Raw genomic sequence first — 20,629 nt, forward strand, 5'->3', positions numbered from 1 at the left:
GCGCATCACCGGTTTTTATCGCTGAGATAACTTGCTATTAGCAAGGTTTATCTCAAAAGTGATAAAAATCCAGGCGATAGCAGCGAAATGCGTGAATATCGATGAGAATACAGCGATATTCACGCATTAGCGACGAAATGCTCTTAGCCATGTTATCCATCTCCCATTGGATAACATGGCTAAGAACTGGTCTGGGCAGGTGTTAGTATTTGGAGATATTCGTGCTTAGCACGAATATTTCCATCGCTGCGCCTGCCTTGCTAATAGGTGATAGCGACGTTAGCGACTGCTGTCCGTCGCTAACGGGTTGGGTACGCCGACTTTGCATGTCATTAGCGATAAATATCGCTGGCATGCAAAGCGGGCCACAAACCGCTCGCTATCGCCTACAAGCTGTCGCTAACATGCTGTTAGCGACAGCATGTTAATAGGGCGATAGAATTATCGCCGCTTAGCGGCCGAAAACGGCTGCTAACGCAGCAATATTCGCCTATCGCCCTCCTTGGTAATATGCCCCTTAGTTCCTCCGGCCACCAGGCCGACGACCAGGGAAGCGATTACCGAACAAAATAATCTCGGTCTTTCCTGAGTTCACTTTGAGGCAGTGTGAACTCATCCAAGAGCTGACGGCCAACATGCAATCCCGGAATCGACTAACAAGAGACACACTGCTTTTATGAACAGACAGGACGATTTGGGTGTCGTCCACATAGGACGTCAACGACAAACCAGAGGATCTGATCAAAGATGCCAGTTCTGATACATAAATATTAAAGAGATTGGGGGTAATTGATGAGCCCTGCGATACCCCACAAGGAAGTGAAAAGGAGGGGGACTCATATGTGCCAAGGGCTACAGACTGCAGTCTGCATGATAGGAAGGAGGGGATCAAAAATAATGCTTTATTCTTGATTCCCAAAGAAGTCAGGCAATAGATTAGCAGCTTGTGGTCGACCGTGTCGAATGCTGTTGACAGATCGAGCAGGATGAGAGCTGCTGCGCCCCGTCATCTAGTACAGCCCTGATTTCGTCGGTGGCTTTAATCAAGGCCGTTTCTGTGGTGTGGCCCAGCCTAAAGCCAAATTGGGTCTCGTCCAAGAGATTCTTTTTATGCAGGAAGTTAGCTAGCTGAGTATTCAAGCCTTTTCCCACCAACTTGGCTGGAAGTGGGAGACGCGAGATAGGTCTATAATTGTTGGGTTCAGCTGAGTCAAGGTTAGGTTTCTTCAGAAGAGGCAGAATTGAGGCCCTTTTCCACATGAATGGAAAAACTCCTTCCTTGAACATAGAGTTAAAATGGTGGACAGACTGGCTAGTTTCAGAGACCTGTTTGAAGACTATTGGTGGGGTGGGACGGTTTTGAGGGGATCCAGATTTAGCCTGCTTGATCAGAGCTGCTTTCTGATCACTAGAAACTGGGGCGAATTCTGCGAAAGCTGGGGAGCTAGAATTTAGCAGGTCATTAGACTCCCGTGCAGCGGGCCTAGGAGTGATTTCAAAGATGGAGTAAGTCGCTCAACTTTCTTTTGAAAATTCGAACCTAAGGTATTGCAGAAAGCTTAGGACTGCTCCTTTACAGCTTTGTCTGAAAGGGTGGGGAGTTGAGCTACCACCTGAAAAAATGTCTTTAGTGGAATTCTCTGCATCATCAATTAACTTAGAATAGTAGGTGCATTTTTCTTTAAAAATAAGGTCTTTGTATGTAGATAGCAACATCTTGTAAAGGGAAAGCTCCTTCTCGTTGTAATGAGCTTTCCAGCATCTTTCCTGTCTCGTACAGTTTTGTTTTTCAATCCTGAGAGCTTCTGAGAACAAAGGAGCCAATGGGATTTTCCTATTACTAGAGCATGTTTTGTAAGGTGCTAATCTGTCAGCTACCGTGTTTAACCAGCTTTAAAACTGGGAGGAAGCAAGTTCCGCATCGTCCAGGAGGTTAGTTTGGGAAAGCAACAAATGGTGGCTGAGCGTGTTATGATCAACATACTTCCAGTTTCGATAGGGCGAGGAAGAGCTACTTTGAAAGTTAGCATGATCAAGAAGGGATGCCGTAAGCTCGAAAATTATATCATAGTGGTCAGGCCAGGCTAAGGGTAGGATCTCCTTTATGTTGGTTAAAGTACTGTTGGTAAATATTCCATCTAGAGTACGTCCAGCCAACTGCGTAGGCTCCTTGACCCTTAGAGTAAGGCCTGCCGCACTCATGATATCAAACAATGAGGTGGTGTTGTTATCTGCTACAACCTCCAAATGAGATTTGAAATCACCTAAAATGTGAAAGGTATTTTCGTGAACGCAAGACTCTAATAAGGAGCTGAAGTTAGTAAGAAAGGCATTTTTGGCGCCTGGCGGGTGGTAAAGTGCGTCCCATTGAAAGAGAAATGGTTGGTTATTTTTAAGTTAAAAAGGAAAGCTAGACAAACCTGAGGATTGGATTCAAAGGTAGTCTTGTAGGTATAGCGATAAATCAAAGAAGTCCCCTCTCCCCTTTTGTGCAGTGTGTCCTGTCTATGCACTGAGAAGTAGGCCTGGGCATAGTTCATGGAGTTTTGCTACGCGGTACTCGGCAAAGTAACAAAAAAACTCAGCAAAGTTCGGCGAGTGGCGGAGTGCAGCGTGAACTGCAGCTTGTGCTGGTATTCCTGCCGCTCGGGTAGAAATTCTACCCGTGCAGCAGATCGCTCTCGCGAACTTACCATTTGCGAGCGAGAACTTACCGTTCATGATCGCAAGCGGGTAAAAACCTCCGCTACACATCGCGAAGCAGAGTTTTCTTCACTCTGCAAGCCCCGCGGAGTGCAGAAAACTCTGCAAACTCCGCGAACGGAGCAAAGTTGTTGACTGCCCAGGCCTACTGAGAAGCCAGGAGGGACAGCAATACGGAAATCAGGGCTAGCTGCCGGGTGTGCCCAGGTCTAATCTTTGGAAATCTATCATCTCAGAGATTTCTAGTCTATGCTTGTGGAGAGAGCGGGTGTTAATGAGTGCACCACGCGCAATTAAAGGAGAATGTATATTAAGGAAGGAGATGTTGGAGCTGGGGCGTCGTCAGGGCGTAGAGATAGAAGCCACAATTTTGACAAACGGCACGCTTCTTTGGATTTAAACATAAATTAAACATAAGCATTTGCTTAACATAGTTATACATGTAGTATTAAAATTACAAAATTTTTTACAGTGTATGCCAAGAGCATCTGCGCCTGGCTAGGATAACGGCCAGCGTCTCTGGCGCTAGGCGCGATCCAGGCTCGGACGGGCGCAGATGGGCTTGCCTTTGGCCCACCAGCAGCGTGGACGCGCTCTCTGCTGCGTTAAGTAGCCCTCCCTTGGAGGGGGGTGGTCATGGCGTCATCAAGGTTTGAGGAAAACAGGTGGGCAAAGCAAAAGGGACTTAAAACCAGGTTGCAGCAACCCCCACAGTGTTGCAGGCGTCCCTGTAAGAGCTGTGTTCTGGTAAAGTAAATTCAATAAAATAAGCAGTGAGGAAATAAACTCATAACATGATTTAAAACTCGGGAGGATTAATCCCTCTAAAGATTTTAAAGCATTTTAAAGACTTTAAAGCAATCACCACACCTAAACAGGCCCTTAATATCCAACATTTAGTTTTATTTTAAAAAATAATAATAAAAAAGTTCCTTGTTGCAAAGGAAAACGAGGCAGCTCCAAGTTCACACTGCAATGTACATTCACGCCTAGGCAGACACACAATCAGAATGCGTTGTTTGTGATGGTGCTGGGGAGGCCTCCCTGTCCAAGGGGGCATTTTAAGCTACAATTAAACGTGTTTGGGCTGATTCACAGAACTAACTTAAGAGAAAATCCTAAACTTACTACTTTTGGTATTCACAGAAGTTAGGATTTTGTCTTAAAACAGACTTAAGACAGAATCCTAACTTAAGTCTGTCTTAAGTCTGTCTTAAGACAAAATCCTAACTTCTGTGAATACCAAAAGTAGTAAGTTTAGGATTTTGTCTTAAGTTAGTTCTGTGAATCGGGCCCCATGGGCCTCACCCACAGACCGTGACGGAACAAGCGCGTGATATTTTAATGAAGAGAGCTCTTTTTAAAATCCAGAGGTGAAAGGATGGATGGAGAGATACGTGGCCTCTCAGGTGGTCGCTGCCACTGAGAGGCCATGAGGGGGGGGCAGGGTTAGTTCAATGCAGGGCTTTACTCAGCCAACATTTGACTCTTCCCAGAGCCGGTGTGGACGAGTGCCCGCGTCACCTCAGGTTCAACCTGCAGATGAAACAAGTGACTGCTACATATCTGGCCATCAGATGCTGAGGTTTCCAGGAGACCTCCCGCCCTTTGAGTGCGCATGTGTCATCGGAGCTGCCCCATAAAAAGCTTCCCTGGTGATTGGACCACGTGACCATTGGCCGCCATTTTGGAGCAGTGTCATTCTTCCAAGGAGGAAAGAAACTGTCTTGGCCGACTTCTGTACGTCATCCATTCATTTGGGTAACTCCCAGCTTACTCCCAGCCAGGCAGCCTTCCGGTGCACCAGGCTCTGCCTGGAGCTGCTCTGACATTGAAATGAGGCTTTTAAGCTCGCATTATCTATGGCTTTTCACAAAAGACGAGTGAAGTCCACCCTCCTGCCTCTTTGTAAACCAAGGCTCGTGGCTGCTGAGGTGGACCAGCAGATGCAGCTCGCCCCATCATGTTGCGTGAAGCCGCAGGCCAATTCCTGGTTAAGCCAAGCCCTGGTCTGCTAAGGCGTGTCCTGCAGGACCAGGTCTTCGAACATCAAGTAGCCCTTAAGGGAGAGCGGGAGGTGGAACCTCTCGATGGTCCGTAGCCTTTGGTGGCCCATAGCGTCCCGGATGGCGAGGCGGCAGAGATGCTTCAGGGAGCGAGGCTGGCGGGAGAACGTCTCGATCCAGGAAATGAAGGCCGTCTGCGAAGCCAGGCGCTTGGGAGGCAATCCAGTTTTCTGGAAAGGAAAGAGAAGAAGCCAGTTTGTATTTTGGGTAGGCTCAATCAGGACATAAGAAAATTAGAATATGAGTGCCTTGAGATGGCTAATGCATCCCTCCCCCCCCCCCCCCCCCCCCCCACACCTGTGCTAGCAAGGCTAGCATGGAACAGAATGTGCCTGGTGTCCGTCACCTCCATGCGTAACTAGTGCACACGGCCCAGGCTAGCCTTCACTCCAGCCCTCCCACACACAAAGCTCTTAATTCCAGCAATGCACAGAAACCTATTAGAAACCTATGAAAACACAAGAAGCCTGATTTATCCTACTGAGCACCAGAAACCTGCAAGAACCTATAAAAACACTGGAAGCCTGCTAGATCCTAATGAAAACACCAGAAACCTGCTAGATCCTATAAAAACACAAGAAGCCTGCTTTATCCTACTGAACCACAGAAACCTAATAGAGCCTATGGAAGCACCGGAAGCCTGCTGGAACCTATTAAAACACCAGAAACCTGCTAGATCCTATAAAAACACAAGAAGCCTGCTTTATCCTACTGAACCACAGAAACCAAATAGAGCCTGTGGAAGCTCTGGAAGCCTGCTGGATCCTATAAAAAACCAGAAACCTGCAGGATCCTAATGAAAGCACCAGAAACCAATGTAATTCGTTTTATTAATTTATTTACTTAACTCAGTTCGGCCGTATGCCAGTCTTTACTCCCCCTCACCCTGCCCCTCCCCTGCCCCGTCACACCGCCCCACAGCACTCCCATGAGGAGCCGCCACTGAAATTCATGGAGCCCCCATTCTTTGACACTACACTGGCAGTTCACCCTTCCTTTTAAGGCCTCATTCTGAGTGCTCCGTGTAGCACCTGGTAATACTGGGGATTCCTCATCCCGTAGATACTAATACGAGCGTTACTAATACGTGCTCATGACGAGCTGAGCTCGTCATGAGCACCGGAGCGCCGTGCCTCATGACGAGCTCAGCTCGTCATAAGCATCCAAGAGGTTAATAGTTGCTTAAAGTTGAGCACAAGTCTGTCGGCAGCTTTTTCTAGGTGATGGTCTATCCACCACAAGGTCCCCGCCGCCAGTACGTCAGAGAGGACTGCCCTATTTTAGGTGGGTTTATTGATGTAGACCTCTGTCAAGGTCTGCCATGCCAGGCAGGAAAAATCAACAATGGCTGCCACTTATGGGGAAACAACTCCCTTTGTGGAGGCCACATTTATTTGGATTTCAGGAGCAAGTGGGTGTCTATTGTAGTCACTGTCTGGGGTGGGCTCAGCCAACATTGATGGCAAACCCATTCCATACTGAGTGGGAAAGGGGGGTAAAGAGAAGTCATTGTTTATGACAGAACTAGAGCTGCCAAGCCCCTCCCCTTAGAGAGAGGAGGCAGGACAAACAGACCAGGCACTTGTAACTGTGATTTCAGGACCAAGAATGACACCACATCATTTCAAACAATTGCATGTTTATTGTTCTGATTTTACTTCACTATTTATTTATTTATTTAAATCGGGAAAGGAGGGTAAACAATCACGTTTAGAGTAAATATCACGGGCGGTGCACGGCTGTCCTGCTGAAATGTACTTATGTGGGTCGTGGTGGCACGACAAGCAACGTTTGAAGATCTTCAAGATACCGACTCTATGGGTATTCACCCATTCATCCTGCCTACTCTCACCTATCTCTCAGGATTCTAAAGTCATTACCTATACTCTTTCGGATGATGCCGCTATAGTGTCAGCCGCTGATGAAGGCGGATTTAAGAGTTGACCGTTCCCAGCTGCCTGTGGACCTGGGGTGGCGATGGTGAAAGTGTTAGCAGGACTTGTGGGCACTTTCCTAAAGTTACTGAAGAACAGGTGTGAAGCATACAAGCTTCCTTGATGGAGAAGGCATGGCACATCTCAAAGCTTGAAGGCATGTATGCTTTTTGCACTTGTATGCCTCACTGTCCTGTAACACTAGCGGTGACTCTCTAGTAGGTTTTGTGGACACTGGCAGATTTGGTGGCGCTAAAATGTTGGTAAGGCTGGGGCAGAATAAGTTATATGTAGGAAGAATCCACTAGGGTTGATTAACTTGACTCCAACTCTAATGGCTTTTCAGAGATACCGGCAAGTTGTGAAAAAACTCTGGATTTCCATTCCGGTCAGCTTGCCTCAGATGAAAGTGACCGCTCTGCTACTGACTCCAAGACCATGCCCTGTCGAAGAGGCTTCCTGATTTCATTTATGACCCCGTGCTAGCAGGCGGATGAATGTTTAGCAACTTGGCACATTACCGTGGGACCTCGTGCTATTCATCAGGTTCAGGAGGGACGTGGTAGGCCTTAAGGGTGATCTCAGGTATTAAGGGGCAGATTTACAAGCCCCTTGCAACACTTTTGCACCACCGTTGTATCACTTTTGTGACACATCGGCGGTGTAAACAATGCGCCACGTTGCGACACATTTACAATGTGAAGCATCTAGGGAGATGCATCACGTTGTATAGCCCTGCGCCACATTATACCTGCGCCAGGTATAATGTATGCAGGGTGGGCATTCCCACGCAGGAAAGTCTCGTAAAAGTGACACAGTGAAATCTACAAGATTTCACTGCGCAACTTCTATGATGCTAATGCGACAAAACCTTATGCCTACTTGAAGCAGACGTAAGGAGTGGCACAGCATAATAGGTATAGGCCTTTCTGAGCATTGCTGGAGTTACGTCGTGCTTGCGAGACGACTCCAGCAATGCATGACCTTTGCACCAACAGAAGCGTGACGCATCTGTCAATCCTTGCACCATGGTGAACCGTATTGTAAATGCAACGCATCAATGGTGGCTCAAGGCTTTTTTTGCGTGATGCAAGTAAACCGATGCATCGCTGCTGTGATGCAGAGATGTATTAGTTTCTTGTAAATCTGCCCCTCAGATTCTGAGAGAGCAAGGCCCCCTGTGTGTCAAAGACACACTAGCTCGGAAACACACACACTGCCTGTGCCATCTTTGAGCTTTGATAAAGGCTAGTCCTTTAATTATCCTGTTTTTGAATCTCATGGCACATGCTTATCCCACAGCTTCTAAACATTTTATCTGTAAATAGCACTGTGCGCACGTAGCCCTGCTTGGATCGGGCTTCGTCTCCTCTAGTTAGAAGGTGTCATTTCCCTGCAGTGTAGAGCAGTCCTGTGGCAAGGGGGTCATGTCAAGGCCTAATGCAACTAAAGAAAAACTGGCCAGCTTGACCAAAGGTCTGAATTTCCTAGGCAAGCAGAGACTGGGTACGTTTACCGAAGAGGAAACACTGGCTATACCCCACCAACAGTGCGGTCCTCTGCCCTGACTGATAGGGCATAGCTGACTGCCCACCCGGTTGGACAATCACTGGTACAACCCGCTTATGTGTGACCAAACATCTTAAATTAAAGTGGCGTAGGTAATTTATCCCTGTTCTTGGTCCTGAAGAAGCACCATGGATCTTTTTTAGGCCATAGAGGCACGAAACATGTCAACCTGCATTTTATTCCACTAGCTACTTAGACACCTCAGTGATCTAATAAGTAGCACCAATGTTTTTTTTTAATAAACCCGACAGGGGAATCGACAGAATAAAGTTGAGTCTGACATCTTTCTCAAAGATTTGATTTTTTCAAAATGTTAACTTGTGCTCCTAGGTGAAATCTGCGAGAGTGGAAAACTACCAGTAAAACAGAAATGCGGCTGGATTTCTTCTTTAAGCAAACACTAGAAGCTGGTCAGCACCAAAGAAAACACCAGGTGACTGGCAGCTCCTATGGAAACACCAGACACCTATTAGAACCTATGGAAACACCAGAAGCCTGCTAGAACCTATGGACACACCAGAAGCCTGCTAGAACCTATGGAAACACCAGATGCCGAAAAACCCGAAACACCCGAAACCTGCTACACCCTAGGGAAACACCATATACCTACTAGTTCCTATGGGAACACCAAATGTCTACTAGAAACTATGACAACAGCACCAGAAGCATGCTACATCCTATGGAAACATCAGAAACCTGCTTCGTCCTAATAAAAACACCAGAAATCTGCTAGATCTTATGGAAACACCAGAGGCCACTAGATCCTATGGAAACACCAGAGGCTTCTAGATCCTATGGAAACACCAGAGGCCACTAGATCCTATGTAAACACCAGAGGCTACTAGATCCTATGGAAACACCAGAGGCTTCTAGATCCTATGGAAACACCAGAGGCCACTAGATCCTATGTAAACACCAGAGGCTACTAGATCCTATGTAAACACCAGAGGCCACTAGATCCTATGGAAACACCATAGGCTTCTAGATCCTATGGAAACACCAGAGGCCACTAGATCCTATGTAAACACCAGAGGCTACTAGATCCTATGTAAACACCAGAGGCCACTAGATCCTATGGAAACACCAGAGGCTTCTAGATCCTATGGAAACACCAGAGGCCACTAGATCCTATGTAAACACCAGAGGCCACTAGATCCTATGTAAACACCAGAGGCCACTAGATCCTATGGAAACACCAGAGGCTTCTAGATCCTATGGAAACACCAGAGGCCACTAGATCCTATGTAAACACCAGAGGCTACTAGATCCTATGTAAACACCAGAGGCTTCTAGATCCTATGGAAACACCAGAGGCCACTAGAGCCTATGGAAACACCAGAGGCTACTAGATCCAATGGGAAGACCAGAGGCTATTAGAACCTATGGAAACACCAGATGCCGAAACACCCGAAACCTGCTACACCCTAGGGAAACACCATATACCTACCAGTTCCTTTGGGAACACCAGATGTCTACTAGAAACTATGACAACAGCACCAGAAGCATGCTATATCCTCTGAAAACACCAGAAATCTGCTAGAGCCTATGAAAACACAAGAAGCATGGTAGATCCAATGGGAACACCAGAGGCCACTAGATCCTATGGGAACACCAGAGGCTACTAGATCCTATGGAAACACCAGGTGCCTACTAAATCCAAACAAAACACCAGAAGCCTACTCGATCCTATGGAAACCCCAGAGGCCTACTGGATCCTATGGAAACCCCAGAGGACTACTCGATCCTATGGAAACCCCAGAGGACTACTCGATCCTATGGAAACCCCAGAGGACTACTCGATCCTATGGAAACCCCAGAGGACTACTCTATCCTGTGGAAACCCCAGAGGACTACTCGATCCTATGGAAACCCCAGAGGACTACTCGATCCTATGGAAACCCCAGAGGACTACTGGATCCTATGGAAACACCAAAAGCCTGATAGATCCTAATAAAAAACCACAAACCTGCTAGAACCTATGAAAACACCAAACGAATGCTACATCCTATTAAAACACCAGAAACTGCTGGATCCCATGAAAACACCAGATGCCGAAAAACCGGAAACCTGCTACAACCTATGGAAACACCAGAAACCTGCTAGAAACTATAACAGCATCAGAAGCATGCTATATCCAATGTAAACACCATATACCTGCCAGATCCTCTGAAAACACCAGAAACCTGCTAGAGCCTATGAAAACACAAGAAGCTTGGTAGGTCCTATGAGAACACCAAAAGACTGCTTTATTTGAATGAAAACACCAGATACCTGTTTGAGCCATGAAAAAACCAGATACCTGCCAGATCCTATGGAAATACCCGACATGCCCAAAAGCCTTTGCAAACACAAGAAGCTTCACAGATCCTATGGATACACCTGAAGTCTTCTAGATCATATGGAAACACCAGAAGTTACCCTGTATCCTGTGGAAAACCCAGAAGCCTACCAGAGACTGTGGAAACACAAGAAGCCTCCCAGATCCCTTGGAAATAAGAGAAGCCTGCGGGATCTATGGAAACACAAGAAGCCTGCCTGAACAAGTGCAAATACCAAATGCCTGCTAGAGCTTGTGGAAACACCACACCCACCTGTCCCTATGGAAAACCCAGATGCCTACTAGATCCGATGGAAACACCAGATGTCTACTACATCCTATGGAAACACCACAAGCCTCCCAGGTCCTACAGAAACACCAGAAGACCCCACGTCCTATGGAAACAGCAGATGCCTACGGAATCCTATAGAAACACCAGAAGCCTCCCAGATGCTATGGAAACACCAGAGGCCTACTAAATCCAAACAAAACACCAGAGGCCTACTAGAACCTATGGAAACACCAGAGGCCTACTAGAACCTATGGAAACACCAGAAGCCTCCCAGGTGCTACAGACACATCAGACATCTCACAGATCCTATGGAAACACCAGCCGCCTCACAGATCCTATAGAAACACCCGAAGCCCCCCCCCCCCCCCCCAGGTCCTATGGAAACACCAGAGGCCCACTAGATCATATGGGAACACCATATATCTTCCAAATTATCCTTCCTCGCTGGTCCTGAGGCAGCCTGGCAGTGGCCGCACCCTGAAAACTCTGAAACCTGCTGTCCTGCAATAACCTCTGTGCTGCGTTGGTCGGTTTGGGTGAACATTCCTTAAAAAGCAGCCCTGACCATGATGGATGAGCTCCCACATCTGCTGCAGGGTCCTGTGGTAGCGGTGACGTCTGCTTCCGGCCTGGCCGGAAGTGCTGCTCACAAAGCGTTACCCTCACGCGACTGCCCCGGCTCGAATCCAGAGCCCGCTGGTTGGCACGAACGACCTACCTTATTTTTGTATGTGACGTCAGCACCAGCCAGCACGAGCAGCCGGATGCACTCCGTCTGTCCACTGCAGGCTGCCAAATACATGGGGGTCACCCCCCAGTTATCCTGCAGGTTCACGTCTGCGCCGTGCTGGGGAGAGATGCAAAGAGGGGGTTCAGAAAACAGTAACACAGCAGCACCAGCACGGCGTACACAGCATCACACAAGGGCAGCCTGTAGAATGTGCAGGATTGCAGGTCACTGCACAAATAACTGTGTTGCACACGCACAAGAGTAATCAACTATGACCAGGGCTCGAGTCGGGGTACCACGTGGGTGGACGGCGTCCACCCACTCATTTTACTGGTAGCTCGATAACTGGAGCGAATGGAGCCACACATTCACTCTTTGGCCTCTCTAGGGCGAGATCGGAGCCCATTCTGAACGCTGCTCAGGCGCTGGCTTTTCTGATGCAAGCGCATCTAAGGGGTGAGCCGTGAGCGAGGGGAGGCAGTGATCGAGTGCCCTGACTAGGACTTCTTTCACAGGTAAAGTATGCGCATTGGTTCAAAACTATATGACACAGTATTAGCGCATGAGAGGGGCAGGCCCCTGAAGTCCTCTACGTTACGTCACACTGACAAGTCCCAAAGAGGCAGAAAGCATCTGTGATGTAGCAACGAGCGTTGTATACTAAGGGCCATATTTATCAAGTAGTTGCATCACACCTGCACACGCAACAGGTTGCAAGCACGATGCAACTACTAAAGGTGTCCCAAGCATCTATCCATGAATTGTGGGCATTCCCAGATGTACCAGGAATGTGTCATGACTGCTTCGCCTCCCACAGTGAGCCGTAATGAGGAGAATTTGTTTTCTTTCTCCACGTTGTTTCCTCTTTCTAGAGAAAAATGCGTCTTGGGTTTGTTTTTGTGCAGGAAGGCGCCTCTTTTGGCCCAAAAACAGTCCTGCTGGCAACCCAGGCCCCCTCGCACCAAGCTTGGAGAAGGATTGCAATTAGGCCAGAACACTCACGGATCGAGCCCTTTCATGAAACAACTTTTGGACTCATTTTTAGAGAAATGTTTGGTAACCTAAGAATTTTATAGCCTATAGAATCAGTAAGATGGGTGAAAACGAGAAGCAATGCATTCTGGCCAGGGGGTCAGGGGGCGAGGTGGAATAAAATGTCACGAGGGCCAAAATACCTGATCTGGCCAGGGTTGCCCAAAGGGCCGTTTCTTTCACCGACATGACCTGTATTCTAATATCCTAGTCAGTGTGAAAATGAAGAAAATCACAGGCAGTCTGCCTTTTTTCTTCTGGTCAGTATGTATTTTAAACAGTCAACGTAAGGCGAAAGCACTTAAAAATGTGTTTCAAAGCTGATTTACTCATCCGTGACTAACAGCTAAACTAAATAAAGACAGAAAAACCGTGTTAAAAACATATGGATATTTTTACATAAAGAGTGCTCTATAATTATCATGCGCTGGGCTTTGCAGAATCTTCTAACATGAATAAATTGCCGTCTTTTCTAGCTGCTTTTTTCTAGTTTTGCACAGGGCGAACTCGGCCCGAGGGCATTGGAGCAATTTATATGAGCACCAGTTACACTACTCAAGACCAAATCCATTTTTGCTACAGGCATTGGGAGATTAAGTGATTTACCCAGAATCACAAATGTTGACCCTATGCTGGGACTAAAAACTGGTTTCCTACTTCCAAATTCTGCAGGTTTGGCTGAAACGCCTCCTCGTCTGTAGTTTAATAAAAGCTTCGTAAAGGTTGCCTCACAGCAAGGCCTATGCAGATACACGCACACCCTCCAGGAAGACTTCTCTTAGGTCACTCCCTCTCCAGTCTCAGGGCGAGGGCCTTGCAGTGAAGGGGTCGAGAAAATTGACACAACTGCTGCTGCTCCAGTGGCCGGGTGTGCCCAGACGCGGGTCCCGTGCTCACTTGGCCACTGGAGTCAAGCTATCCTGGCTGATGAGGGTTATGAACCCGAAACCGGTCCCAGGAAGCTTGTTTCCGGTCCAGGGAAGACATGGCCTGGCAGTTCGGGCTGGACTGTTCCCATGAGGCACAGGGTCAGACTGATTTGCATATGGCTATGTCTGAACTGGGGTGGTGTGGAGTGAGCTAAAGAACGGTGGTGGATTAAACCCAGATCAGTTGACTGGGGGTGAGTGTTTGATTTGCTCAAATGCTGATGTGTAGATGGCCCCTTCCAGAAAATCCCAGCCCCACAGCGAGGACCTGCATACTCTTATCCACCATTGCCTTAATATGATGACCTGGTAGGGGAGGGGTCAGGAGCAAGACACTGCTTTGGGGCCCCACTGGCCCCACGGAGGGGGGTAGGCAACAATAGCCCAACAAATAGAGGTATACCTGGCCCCCCGTAAGGCCGATTGTCAAACTTACCACTGTTGCCCACCCACCACAGCTTGAAGTGAGATGGCCTGACAGGAATGAAGCAGAGGCCCTTAAAAACCGACCTACATGTCACCCTTAGGCACCGGCCCATCCCCAATGCCCGACTACCGTCCTTCCCAATCTGACCCTGCCTTGCACCATGGTGCAGGGGGGCCGGCATTGGTGCCAGTCAGCCCTTGTACGCTAGCGCCGGGAAAGGTCAGGGATGCTCCGGACTATATTAAATACGGCACACTACTGCCCTTGCCCCGTCATGCATCGCAGGGTTGTAACTTGCAGCCTCCATGACTATTTGATAAATACACCCCTAAGCCTCTGGCTTCTATAAGTCACTAGGGACATCCGTCTCAGTGATGTGAGGAGTAAATGAAAGGTGATCAGAGAACCCTTCACTGCCCTAGTTAGAAATGCAAAACACACAAGATGATGGACGGAATGTTGCACATTGGCAAAACACTCACCCCCAGTCACAGATCTGGGTTTAATCCATCGCTATTTTGCTCACCAAGCCATCCCAGTTCAGACATGGCCACATGCAAATCAGTCTTGACCCTGTGCCTCATGGGAACTGTCTAGCCCGAGCTCCCAAGCCATGCCTTCCCTGGACCGGAATCAAGCATCCTAGGACCGGCTTCTGGCTATCAGCCAGGATAGCTTGACTCCATTGGCGTAGTGCATGCATAATTCTACACCACATCGGTGCATCACTAGCAAAGAGTCAAAACTCTCAACTGTTTGTATGAATGAACTGGAAAGAAGTTAGGTGGAGACAGAACCAGTTCTCAGGTTTGTGGTGAGGTTGGGAAAATTCATGAGGAGAAACATGAAGAAACAGGGGTAGAGGCTAGAGTTGCTAAGGCAGGTGAAAAATAAACATGTGGAATGTGACTGGTGTAGTGACAACAGGCACTGGGACTAAACAGAAAACTTAGGTGGAAAACTGGCCAGATTTTCAAAATGGTGCCGGCAAGGAGTTTAGGTGGGTCTCCATGGTGGGTAGCGATAAATGAATGAGCAGATGAAATGAGCAACTTGATACTGGGTGTAAATACTGGAATACAGGTTTGATGGGAGTTCTGCATTGTCTTTATGTCAAATTGACAGTCAGTGTGAATCTGATGTCTGGCTGGAAGGATACATAGATATTGTATGTTGTAAACAAGGAGGCCAGCTTGGAGTTTAGGAGGCCGCGTGTGCTTTGTATTACATTGCCTTTACCCAGAGATGTTTAAAGGTGCGGGCAAAATGGGCAATTGGCCAGGGCCCCCACCCTCCAAGGGCCCACTGGGTGAGGGATCTCTCTCTCTTTGATCTCTGTCTATTCAATTCATCTGTCTAAACCTCTCCCCCTATCTGCCTAACTCTACCTTTGACTCTGTCTCTTTACCTCTGTCATCTTAAGGATTTTTAGGGTCCCGAGTAAAACATTCCATCTGTTTTTGTGCCTTACAGGGACCCCGAGAACACGTCTTGCACAGGGTGCCCCCAAATTCTTAATGTGACGCTGCCTTTACCGTCACTTAGAGGGCAGCCGGAAGCAATCAGTTTATTCTGATGCTGTGCCAGGTCAACAGACTAACGGTGATCACGTATACCACTGAAACCAGCATTGTGTAGGCACAGCGCACACCTGCCAAACCCTACCATCAGTAGGGGGCGAGTCGGTCTACTGCTTCGGATCCCAGGTCAGGAGCACGCACTCTGTGCGCGCTGAGATTCTATTTTTTTTTAGTTTTATACAGCGCAAACTACACCCGAGACAACGGGTATCAGAGCGTTTTACATAGCACCAGTTTTGTTACAGATGGACACATTCATTTTTGTTGGGCACGGGGAGATGAAGTGATTTGCCCAGAATCACAGGATGTTGAGCGCCCCTGCCGAGACTCGAACCCGCTTCCCCAGCTTCGAGGTCGACCGCTCTAGCCGTGAGGCTTCATCCTCTCCTCTCCTCGATTACAAGACCGGAGGCTCAATTATGACTCAAGTTCTTTACCTCTTGCTCTAGCAGCCAAGCTCTAGCAGTTACATTCCTCTAGAAATGGCCAGGTTCAGAGATGCAGCTATGCTCAGGAGCAGAGGGTTCAGATGCAGGTCAGCGCTGTCTCCCAGCTAATGAGGCAGGCACTCACCAGAGCTGTCAGAAGTATCTTATCTGCTTGATAAATGTGTGCTTTCAGCAGGACTGAACACCAGGGAAGTGAAGGGCTGCATGAAGCAGAGAGACACTGCCTGTGAAGCCTGGGGCCACAAAGGATATTTATTCAAGAAGGAAAAAACACATTTCACTCATTGAATGACAGATAAGTTCAAGGTACATCACAACACAGCACATGAACTTGGTGCTCAGCAGGGACAATTATTCCAGAGACTGTTCACTGATTGGTGGATCTCATATGAGGTCACAACTTTTGCTCATAATTTTCTTCCATGTTATGTTATGTTTCACTTTGCTGCTAGAGCTATAAGTAAAGAAGTTAAGGCATAATCTTCGCCTCTGTGTCATAAAAAGAATCCAAACCTCCTGTCACGTTCGTGGGGGAAATTTACATTCATTATCATGCAAAAGGGCACACGTTGCAGAATACGCTGTGAGTGTAGGCACCGGGCTTGGAATTAAATACTCAGCTCTTCTGTTGTGTAAATATTCGAGTTACAAAATGACAAAATGGTCTTGCACCACTGGGATACCACATTCCTGTTTGAGCTACTCATTGCAATAACTGGTGCATGCTGGGAGTTGTAGTGCTGCTTTGTTTCAGTTTGAACAACTGATCGAGACGATCACACCCTGGAAATAATGACTTGTGCAAAGAAGGTCTGTTGCGGGGATTCTCCACATGTTCAGAACTATGCACAGGAAAACGGGACCTCAGTGAATAGGGGTGCACCATCTTACCACATTAGTACCCAAAATCCCAAACCGACCAGCTATAGTGTCTCATTTGTTCTCCGACTACAGCCAAACTACCAATGATTAGACAACCCAGAACACATCACTCTGTCTTGGGAATCGTGAGAGGCAGACAACTCTTTCGCTCACTCACTCATACTTGTCCACAATGCAAGTAATCAGTGACGAGGTATACTTTAAAATGTGTATTGCGCTTTATGGTACAGTACACGTGCCATTACTAGCAGAAAAATGCATAAACAAAATTTAGTCAGCATTGCCACAATTCCATAGAATACAAACGGGGATATCATTTTGTAAGGACAGTGGAAAAAGGACTAAGAGACCTAACCACCCTCCCCGTCGTAAGAAATAGTTTATTATAAAAAAGAAGACCGCTGGGCTTTGTCAGCAGACCCCATACCTCAAGGCCTAGATGACAGGTTCACATCTCAGGACAAGCGCAGTTCTTCTCTCTGGAAAGGTGTCTCTCAAAGTGTGTCAAAACACGTTTAGCTTGCAATATTAAAGCACATGATTTCCAGTAGTACAGCTGTGAGTAGTATGTTATGTCTAGGTGCGAGGGACTGACCAGAACAGAATAACAAGGGGCATTGTTGATCGACCTTGTACATCGTGTACAGACTAAACCTCAGCACAGCAGAGAACGCAAAAAGCAGACAGTTCTCATGTGAAAGGGGCACAAACAGAATCTTGCGAAATATATGCATGCAGTGTCGTGCAAGGCAGCCTCATGGCAGCGAAGCTCATGCTAACTTAGCAAATGTCGACAATGGACCCATAAGCTATATTACAGGTCGAGGAGTGAAAAGGCGGTGCCTCATGACATGGAACCGTCAGTCACTCTAATGTGCACGTTTATTCGGTGGTGTGTGCTTTACTCCTGTCTGCGAAAGTTCTGTTTTTTTCTATGCACCGAGCAGTGCTCCCCCTTCTACATGTGCCCGAACTGCCCCGTGCTCAACAATTGGCTCAGGTCTTTATTTAAGAACACCATTAAAAAACAGAAGTTATCAACACCCAAACGAAAAACTACTGGATTCATATTAACACTTTATACCAATACACTTCCACCCGAAAGGGCTTAACACCGAATCCTCATCAAAGAAACTGGGCCATGCTGTGTGTTACCCGATCTGTAAAGCACACCAAATACCGCAAGGGAGTCCTGACGCAAAGCAAAAATCAGAAAAAAGAGATAGCCCAAACAAAGCAAAGAGACAGAGCTGCTAAGACTGTGTCAGAAGGGGAGCAGTAGTGGGTTAAAAGAAGTTATCTACACTGAGCCCATTGACATAAAGACAATAGTGTCCTCAAAGTTTACCTTCAGTACAAGAACAATTTGCACTTTTCTTATGCCAACGTTGATGTGTGGCTGTCTATTCTCCCACTTCCCTTGACTGGAAGGAGCAGTGACCCACAGCTGTGTTGGCGCTTTATTCCTGAGTGTAAAAAACTACAGTCTCAAGTCAAACCTGCTGACTTGGCAATGCCCCTGCCCAGTCAATACACCCCCCCCCCCTGCTGTTCAATTTGCATTTGCTGCTCAAGGATTAGTCCGCAAAGTTGGAAATTGCAGCATTTTTATGGAACACCGTGAGTGCAATGTTTGTACCTTCAATGCACAGCCATTACCCCCTTTTATCAGAGGGCACCACACGGATACGCTTTCCATCCAGTGTACTGGCCACCCATGGTGGCACTGCGGGTCAGACTGCAGTGAATCACGCGTGTGGCTGCGCAGCTCACCTGTGGCTGCTGAAGAACTGGCCTTCATCCTGTCACCCTACCTATGTCATCTCAGCCATCAGACATTCGCCGCCATCACCTCCTGCTCTGCACAGCAGGCAGCCCAGACAAGTTTCAGGCACTGCCCAATTCTTTGCCAGCTTATGTCCAAGCCATGCCCTGTGGCTGTCTATGAGGTACAACCAGTCACCAAGGCTTCAGGAGAAGCTCAGATTCAATTTCAGACGCACTCACATTAATTACCACATATTAGTGGCTCAGAACGGTGATTGTGCCACTAGAAGGGCTCTGGCTGTGTCCTGGCTACTGAAGGAGGCTTTAGGGCGTTCAAGACTTGCATTCTGCCTAAGATGGGCTGGTTTTGAAGGGTGGCGTTTGATCATAGTTGAAAGGTATTTTTGAAGATAGTAAATGACAGCAGCCAGAGGAATCCTGCCCCTTAAGATCTCAGCTCCTGGGTCACATCCTTGTCTGAGTGTGAACTGCATCCTCTCAAGCCTCAAAGGGGAGCTCCCCATCCCACCCACTGACCACCCAGGAGGATGATGACAAGGCTGGCCATGGCAATTTAGAGCGTTCTGAAAAGATGACAAGTCTGACCATGGCACTTTAGAGCGTTCCGAAAAGAAGACAAGTCTGGCCATGGCACTTTAGAGCATTCTGAAAAGACGACAAGTCTGGCCATGGCACTTTAGAGCGTTCTGAAAAGAAGACAAGTCTGACCATGGCACTTTAGAGCATTCCGAAAAGAAGACAAGTATGACCATGGCACTTTAAAGCGTTCCGAAAAGATGACAAGTCTGGCCATGGCACTTTAAAGCGTTCCGAAAAGAAGACAAGTCTGGCCATGGCACTTTAGAGCGTTCAGAAAAGATGACAAGTCTGGCCATGGCACTTTAGAGCGTTCAGAAAAGAAGACAAGTCTGGCCATGGCACTTTAAAGCGTTCAGAAAAGATGACAAGTCTGGCCATGGCACTTTAGAGCATTCCGAAAAGAAGACAAGTCTGGCCATGGCACTTTAGAGCATTCCGAAAAGAAGACAAGTCTGGCCATGGCACTTTAGAGCGTTCAGAAAAGAAGACAAGTCTGGCCATGGCACTTTAGAGCGTTCAGAAAAGATGACAAGTCTGGTCTTGGCACTTTAGATCGTTCCGAAAAGAAGACAAGTCTGACCATGGCACTTTAGAGCGTTCCGAAAAGAAGACAAGTCTGGCCATGGCACTTTAAAGCGTTCCGAAAAGATGACAAGTCTGGCCATGGCACTTTAAAGCGTTCCGAAAAGAAGACAAGTCTGGCCATGGCACTTTAGAGCGTTCAGAAAAGATGACAAGTCTGGCCATGGCACTTTAGAGCGTTCAGAAAAGAAGACAAGTCTGGCCATGGCACTTTAAAGCGTTCAGAAAAGATGACAAGTCTGGCCATGGTACTTTAGAGCATTCCGAAAAGAAGACAAGTCTGGCCATGGCACTTTAGAGCGTTCAGAAAAGAAGACAAGTCTGGCCATGGCACTTTAGAGCGTTTAGAAAAGATAACAAGTCTGGCCATGGCACTTTAGAGCGTTCCGAAAAGATGACAAGTCTGGCAATGGCACTTTAAAGCGTTCTGAAAAGAAGACAAGTCTGGCCATGGCACTTTAGAGCGTTCAGAAAAGATGACAAGTCTGGCCATGGCACTTTAGAGCGTTCTGAAAAGAAGACAAGTCTGGCCATGGCACTTTAGAGCGTTCAGAAAAGATGACAAGTCTGGCCATGGCACTTTAGAGCGTTCCGAAAAGATGACAAGTCTGACTAAGGCACATTAAAGCGTTCTGAAAAGAAGACAAGTCTGACCAAGTCACTTTAGAGCGTTCTGAAAATAATGCAGGGGAGTGAGTGTATCAGTGAAAGAACGCTGACGTCTTCAGTTTGTGTAAATAAATAGCACACGAGGAATGAATTGTGAAAAA

At 47.4% G+C, this 20,629-nt stretch overlaps 1 protein-coding gene across 1 annotated transcript in view; it reads right to left on the bottom strand.

The window, feature by feature from the left end:
* Positions 1-3,661: 3,661 nt before the first annotated feature.
* Positions 3,662-20,629, bottom strand: part of LOC147693148 (ankyrin repeat and SOCS box protein 5-like) — a 37,073-nt gene continuing 20,105 nt past the window's right edge. The window contains exons 3-4 of the mRNA XM_086936895.1: positions 11,600-11,728; positions 3,662-4,939 (exon numbers count right to left, since the gene is read on the bottom strand). Of these exons, the coding sequence (XP_086793021.1) occupies positions 4,718-4,939; positions 11,600-11,728 (351 nt within the window). The 3' untranslated portion in view covers positions 3,662-4,717. The remainder of the gene's footprint in view (positions 4,940-11,599; positions 11,729-20,629) is intronic.

The sequence above is a fragment of the Lissotriton vulgaris genome, chromosome 9 (genome assembly GCF_964263255.1).
Source record: "Lissotriton vulgaris chromosome 9, aLisVul1.2, whole genome shotgun sequence".
Classification (NCBI taxonomy): Eukaryota; Metazoa; Chordata; class Amphibia; order Caudata; family Salamandridae; genus Lissotriton; species Lissotriton vulgaris.